Source organism: Charadrius vociferus, unplaced genomic scaffold, assembly GCF_000708025.1.
Source record: "Charadrius vociferus isolate BGI_N301 unplaced genomic scaffold, ASM70802v2 scaffold34, whole genome shotgun sequence".
Taxonomy (NCBI): Eukaryota; Metazoa; Chordata; class Aves; order Charadriiformes; family Charadriidae; genus Charadrius; species Charadrius vociferus.
This window is the reverse complement of record NW_009647989.1, coordinates 505,483-512,947: the sequence shown is the minus strand read 5'-3', so window position 1 is coordinate 512,947 and position 7,465 is coordinate 505,483. Positions and strand designations below refer to the sequence as shown.

Below are 7,465 nucleotides of genomic sequence, written 5' to 3'. Positions count from 1 at the left end.
ATCGATGTGAAAATAAAGGTTGGTCAGTCCGTCCCACAGCCTGTGGTAAACAGTGTAAGTTGTGAAATGGCTCTGCCGGTTCACACTGGGGGTCTGAGTGACTAAGCCCGCCTGCAGCTGTGGCTGTGGGAGGGGGTGTGGGTCTCCTCCTGGGTGCCGAGGTGAGGCCTGGGCATCTCCACAGCCCCCCACAAGCCATGGGGGCAAACCCTCCCCACTCCCACCCCATGCCACAGGTAGATAGCAGTGGTATCAGGTGGGGCTTTTTGGAAATGCAAGACCCTTATTTACTGTATTTACGGAAAATAAGCCGGCGTGCCCCCCAGGGGTGCAGGAGGGGAAGGCCGGGGGCCTGGGAACGCGGTGGCCGGTGGTTGCCCTTCCCAGGTTGCCGTCAGCTGGCTGTTGCCATGGCGTCTGTCTGCTTCCCCTTCCTGCCTGCTCTGGAGAGGAAGGCGCGAGTGGCTGCATGTTTGTTTTTGAACTACAAGAAAGTTGAGAAAGGGCTCACCTGCGAAGCTGTGCCCGCAAGCAGGTTTGGGGCAGCAGCGAACGTCCCTGTTTGCTGCTCAGACCAGTGCCTCGGCGGGGGTCAGTGCCGCCCCCCCCTTGCTGGGGCTGAGCAGCCCGTAAATGGGTTTTGGGGGATCTCCTGCATCCCACACCCCTCCTGTTGCGCCCACTCCTGTAAATCCTCTCTCCATCAACATGCATGCTGCTTGTCCTGCCTCGCAAAGCCTGACGGAGGCTTGGAGAAAGGAAGCAGTACTTGAAATGATGCCTCCCTCTGCTGCAAGTTTAGTCCCACGTGAGAGAGCCGTGGGGTTTGCAAGCCAGAAGGATGCAGGTCCCCAAGGAAGATCCTCGTCCTCATCTCTGTGTCACCATGAGAAATCGTGCCGCTAAGCTCCTCTTTCTGTTTTTCCCCGTTACTGTCTCCTTTTTTTCCCTGCTGCTTTTACACATGCATTATTCTTTGGTCATTAGGAATCACAGCTGGAAAGATTTGTATTTGACTTCCATTGGCCTGCATTTCTCTCTCCAGCGGGGGACACCTTCTGTAACCTCTGTTGCCTTGGGGACTGCGACTTTCTAGTCTTTCTAAGCTAAAGCATATTTTGTGGTAGCACAATGTGCCTCCAGCCACCTGGCAGCCAAAACAGCCTTCAGCGATGAGTCAGCAACTGCTCCCGGTGTGCAAGTATTTTTGTTTTCAGTGAATAAATAAAATCCCAACAACTTATTGCTAATACTGGTATTAGTCATTAAAGGAAGAATGATGTTTTTTGTGCACATATGCCATTATTCTTCATTTAATATAATAGTGCCATTTATGGCTGTATTTTAATCCCTGTCATTAAGATGGGATCAGAATTTGACCCTTAACCATCTGGAAGCCATGAAACAAAGTCAAAAGTTGCCCATAAGATAAAGAGGGTAGACAGGTGTACCCTTCTGTACACGTGATAGGAATGTACTAGACCCACATACGACACGTGTATATGATGAATGTATTCTTCATTTTTTTAAGGAGGGATATAAAAGGCACGTATGTATCGGGTGGAAAAGTGAATCCTGTTCATCTGTTAAGCATTTATGCTGAAGGATTCAGGGAGCTGTGTCAGAGGGACAACATTTTCTTTAAGTTGTATTACCTATACTGATCGTCCCTTGATCACTCCATGCTTGGCCTTAGTAGGAGTAAAAAGCCTTTGACATCTGAGATGCTCTTTGACAGATACATAGCTGTATACTTTACAGCGTGAAACATGTATTAGGAATACTAATTATGGGGAGAGAATAAACATCGGGTCAATGCTGTCCCTCTTTCATTTGCTTCCAGTAAAAGCCTTGCTGGTTTTTTTCTGTGTTTGTTTACCAGTGTTCTGGATTTTAGTTCAGTACAGTTCATGGAATAGGCTTCACTAATGTACTGTTGCTGCAGAGGACACTTTTCCTGTAAAATGGCCTTTCCTTGTGACTCAAGCTAACGCCTCAGACAGACAGGCTCTTAAGGATATCCCCTTTAAAAAGCAGCAGCTGCAATAGGAAATGGTTTTATGTGTTTCCAGCTTTGTGTTGACTTACTGTATTCACAAGTCTAGTCTTCTTTAGTTACAGTTAGTGTAGAGGGCAAAAGAGGCTTCTCTCCATCTTGGGAAAAGAGCTTCAAAATGTTCATTGTGTTGCTACCGCATGGAGGTGGCAAAGTGTTCATCCTTGATATTTTTGTGCAGTAGTGACTCTGAGGATTGCATTGTTTTGGTGAGGGACAAATCGGCATAATGAAGCTTAGGAAAGTTATAAACCTGTGCTACAATAGTTATGAGTCTTAGAACACTGTAAGAATTTACTTGAAATGTATCACATCTTAAAAAATTAGATGCCAAATTCATGGAGTCACTCTCCTGGGTTTTCTGTCCTTCCTGGCAGCTAAATTATACCACACCAAAAAACCCTCAGTCCTGAAATATTTGAGTATTTTGGTCTTGGCAGAGGCATATCTGGGGAAAAGCTACTGAAACTTGTGAAAAGGACATTTTTTAGGCTGGGACAGTCCTTTCCATAAATTGTTTACTCTATCTCTACTGCAAAGCATATCTGCCATTTCCATTCCATGGCTCTTGTCCCATGCTGCATTAGTACCACAGAAAGCAGATCAGCCCAGAAGTGAAGCCATAATGCTGTAAACGCCGTTAGCTAGGCTTGCCGCTGAAGGAACCACTCCTGGCTTGCTCCTCTTCTCAGGTCATCCTTCTGTTGTGCTGGCATGAGCATCAGCTTGACTACCTGATGCCATGGATGAGACAGATTAGGACGACCTGATCAATACTAAAGGCAAGATTAATTCTGGCCTTGATCATTGTTCTGCTCTAGTTCACTTTCCTGCCCTAGTGTGAGGGGAAGACAGTGCGAGTGGGCTGCTTCAGTACGCGCGCCGGTGAAAGTGTGTGTGGGACGACACCACCATGGAAGGAAATGCTGGCTGAATACAGACCCAGGGAAATGCAAGCCCTAGGTCTAGGAATAAAACCTGGAGAGCTGCCCCCAGCCTAGTGCTCTATTTTTTCACTTCAAAACAAGACTAATGGTCTCAACGTCCTTCATAAAGTGATTTGAGGTCTTATGCTTCTTATAAGCAGAGGGACACAAGGGTAAAATAATTCCTATTCTGTTCTTGCATGGAAATGTCCTTGAGTGTCTCAGGTAAATAGTGGGAAACATTTTTAACTGGAGAAGGACTAAAATGCTGTACCCAAAAAGTGGCTTCAAGAGGCAGTGAAATAAGCACAATAGAATACAAACTAAAAAAAAAAAAAAAAAAATTGGAGTTTTTCTAGGTATTTGTGATATCACATCCCACTGGTTCTCTTGCAGGTCTGTAGCCCTTCTTAAAGTAGAGCTCTAAAACTCTTATTTACCAAACAAAAACAAGCCCAAATGCCTTTCTCAGAAAGCTTCCCCCTTCAAAAATAAGGGAGGAGGAAGAGCTCAATCATTCCACTGTTTTTCCCTGAACATGGCCTCCTTTACCTATCACTGCAAAGAACAAGTAATCTTTTTCTTCTGAGGTGACCTGTAAAACTTAAGGAGGAGACAGAATATTTAGAAACCTGTTATGGTGTGTGAGAAGCGCAAAGCAGCCTCCTACATGAAGCAGGACATTAATATGGGGATTCTTCTATGTGTTTGTCCTCCTGACAGCATGGAATAGTTGAAATTGTACGTGCCAGGTCAGCACACCTCCTCTTGTCTGTCCAAAAATTAACCCGCTTTATAAAATCCCGTGAGTTTCCATTAAAGAGGGTTCACCTGTGTAGCTGAGATATATTTCAAGTTTAGGATTTTGATACCAATTTTTAAACATCCTTTTGCATTTCCCATACTAAGTTCCTATAAGACACTTCTTTATCCTCTTGGCTGCCAATAGAAACAAATAATCTGCCACAGGAGATTGTCTTCCTAGCATCTGTAGTATGTTTGTCCACCGTGCTCTCCTAGCATAGATCCCTGCTTGTGGAAACTGCAGAAGGCGGCATTGTGCTTGGGTGCCACTTCATTCACATGCTACCCAAAGGTCTCTGTTTAAGGAGCAGTCCACTTAAGCTGTAATAGCTTGATAAAAACATGGTATCTGGATGTCATTGGGACACTGTGGTTCCACGTGCCTGTTTGAGCAGGTTTGGGACTGTGGCTCTATGGAGGAGGGTGAGAAGAATCTCTGGAGTTTGAGAAGGAAGGACAAGCCTGGTCAAACTGAGAAGCAAGTAACAAAAAAAAAAGCATCTTGCTTTTTGAGACCAAATTAGGTTTTTGTAACCCAACCCTTGGGGATAGTTTATAAAATATTGTTTTCACCTGTAAACCTAGCAATGCCTGGGTCAGTACGGACTGAACCCAGGGCTGGTTACTTTGAAATAAATGATACCAGGCTCTAGAGTCTCTGCCTGTGGGTTATGCTCCAGACACAGTGGTGTTGAAATGTGTGATGGCATCTATGTGAACTCCTCTAAATCCAGGAGACAACTGTTAAGTCTTGAGGGTAAGATGAATCACCCACTGCTCAGATGCGGGATGAACACAGGTTTTCTGAAGCCTGTTTTGTGTGTACTTGTGATTCAAATGGCACAGATCTACTCACGCTGAAATACGAACATAATGTAATGACTATTTGGGAGGGCTTTGAAGAGCTGTCTATTGACACATCTCCAATACACCAACTCTAGTTGCAACTCTCTCTTATTTGTGATTATGTAAAGAATGCCTTGCAACCGTGTTGTTCTGCCCTGTTGGGCTAATCTGAGTTGAAACATCTTGTTCATATAATGTGCTTCAGTGCTCTTTTATGAACTCCTGTGTACTGAGGCAAAGTTGTTGGAAGCCAGTCTTCTGTTTCCTCATCTGCTGGGGATTGGGGCGGGGGGTGGGGTGGGGGTGGGGAGATTTGGGCTGGTTTGTTTTGTTTTCCAGAAATGATCAGTCCTGCTTAGCAAATATGGAATTCTGGATGAGAAAACAAAGACTGACTTCTAATAGAGGGTCGGTTATTGAGGTGAAATAGTATCCCAGGCTGGGCAATGTAAAGAGAAACCCACCTGTTTGTATGAGATGCCATTAAGGTGCGGGAAGGTGGGGGTATAATCGGAGCCGCATTTGCAGGGGTGATTACATATAACAAAAGAAGGAACAGTGTCCCTGCCCCAAAGCTGCATTATATAGTCTGGTGTCCCCCTGAAACTCAACTCCCATGTTTCTTCCTTGACAATGGGACCTGAAATAACCTCTTGGTTTTGGTTTTTTGTGTGTTTTCAAGTATGTTCTTGCTTAAGGTTTAATTGGCTCCAGTCAGTAGGAAAGGGCTCCAAGGCTGATTATTTATGGCTTACTGTCAAAAGTGGCTATAAAAAGGGCAGTATTATCTTGGAGATGCTGGGAAGGAAAATGTGGTGGGGGGAGGGTGGGGGAGTGTGTGTGTGCACGAATGTGTTTTCTTGTACTAGATGAAATCAGAGTTTTGCTGTCTCAGCAGTGTGGTTTAAATTGAAGATTAACCCTTTGACCTTCACGGTGTCAAATCACTTACAGATGGATCACCAGTTATATTTTTTTCTTTTTTTTTTACTTTTGGGGTGAAGGGGGGCCTTTTTTTTTTTAAAAAAAAAAAAAAAAAAAGGTTGTTTGTTCATGCAGCTGGGGCTTTTGAAAGGCTCAGAAGCCAATCTGATTAAAAACAGCACTTGGCTAAACTCTGCAAAATCCTACAAGCAAAAAAAAAAGTTTAATCCTCTTGTGCACAATGCATAAAGGGTCTGCTCTTTTCTTTTTGTAATGTTAGAGCTACAATTATTTCTGGAGAACTTATCATTTCCCTCTCTCCCCTCATCCCTTGCTGCACCCCCTTGTTATGCTGATGGGATTAAAGTATCTGCTCTTGAAAAGTGTAACTGAGTTGTTATTGGAAAAGAGAAGTGGTATGTTGCAATTTTAGAAATATAAATAACCTTGCTTCAACTGTTCTCCTCTACAGCATCAGCAGAACAGAAATCAAGTGTGGTGGCAGCTTTTTCTCTTTCTACACAACTTGGCCTTAAACGCGGAGGCGAACAGGAACCACACTGGGCAGAGGTGAGCTTCGCCCGCCTGTTTCAGGCCGCATCCAGTCTGCAGGGAGCACTGAACAAACACTGGTTCGGGGGCGAGACATTGCACACCGCCGGCCGGATGTGAGGACTCTGAATTTCTGATACTCGTCTTCAAGTTTGGGGGTTTTTACGGACTCTTCTTTGCTGCTGCCTGCCTCGCGAGGCAGGGAGCTCTTGTCCAACACTGTTGAAGGAAAGCCAGAATGTGGGTGTGTTTGGTAAAGCTTGCTGCTGGTTCCCCGTGCCGGTGACCTCTGTGCAAGGGAGGCAGGTATTAGACTAACAGCTTCCTCTGCCCTGTGTGTTACTCAAGGGTAGAGGCCAGGAGTGTCATTTTGGCTGCTAGTTAAAAACGATGTCTGGGATTGATGACTCTAAACATACTTTGGGTATCTTCCAGAGCAGAGATGCTTGATTCCTCCACAAAGAAAGTTCTTAGCAATGAAAACGTTCAAGTAGCTTATATCCATCAGGTTGCTTGTTTTCTGCATGTGTTACTGTTTATTTCCTTGCACCCTGTGTGAGAGAAAATCACAGAGAAATCTGATCCCTTTAGTCCTTCCATTGGGCGCCAGTTGCAGCTCTCTCACATGAAGTTGCTCTTTGTCATTGCCATCAATAGACAAAATCATTTCAGTAGAACACTCTTAAAATTAAACCTACTTGGGGCTGCTGGTGGCTATTAATTTCTGCCACTGTTTGCTTCCAGTTCAGTGTTCGCAGTGCCCGTGAGCCAGCATGAAGGCAAAAACCATGGAATATGACACAAGTGTCATTCTTCTACATTGCTAATGTATATGTTTTTATTAGTTTTATGATGGGTGTTTATTTTGTTTTGTTTTTCTCTTACTATAATGTGGTTGGTCAGGAAGGCTTAGGTCCCAGGCATCCGATAGTTTTGCTTCAGGATTTGACAGGGAAATTAATTAGCAACTAGTCTGACATGTACACTGTACAAGCAGTCTGTCCATTACTCTAGTATGTAAAGTTTGGAGGCTGCTGCAAGCATATATTGACTAGCAGCATTAATATTACTTCAAGGGAGATCTTCTAACAGTTCCTGGTTTGTATGCACTCAGATGTTTGTCCATATGACTGACAGTATTGGACCAGCACAGGGAAATTACCCTACCAAAAGGAAGTAGCCTTAAATATCGATGGCTACTTCTCTGTAGCCTTAAACATCATTAGTTCGCAAACCCAGTGACAACTAGGGTAAAACACGAACAGAAAAGCAATACAGAGTTTATTTTCTTCAGACTGTTTCCATATTGCCACTGCACCTTGCTGTAGGTCTCAAATGATAGAACCAGCGTAAGGAA

The 7,465-nt window shown here is 44.3% G+C and overlaps 1 protein-coding gene across 2 annotated transcripts in view; it reads left to right on the top strand.

The window, feature by feature from the left end:
* Positions 1-6,646, top strand: part of BMF (Bcl2 modifying factor) — a 16,606-nt gene extending 9,960 nt beyond the window's left edge. For both annotated transcript variants that reach the window (XM_009883473.1, XM_009883474.1), the window contains one exon: positions 6,029-6,646. In XM_009883473.1, coding sequence (XP_009881775.1) covers positions 6,029-6,130 — 102 coding nt within the window. In that variant the 3' untranslated portion in view covers positions 6,131-6,646. The remainder of the gene's footprint in view (positions 1-6,028) is intronic.
* The last annotated feature ends 819 nt before the right edge of the window (positions 6,647-7,465 follow it).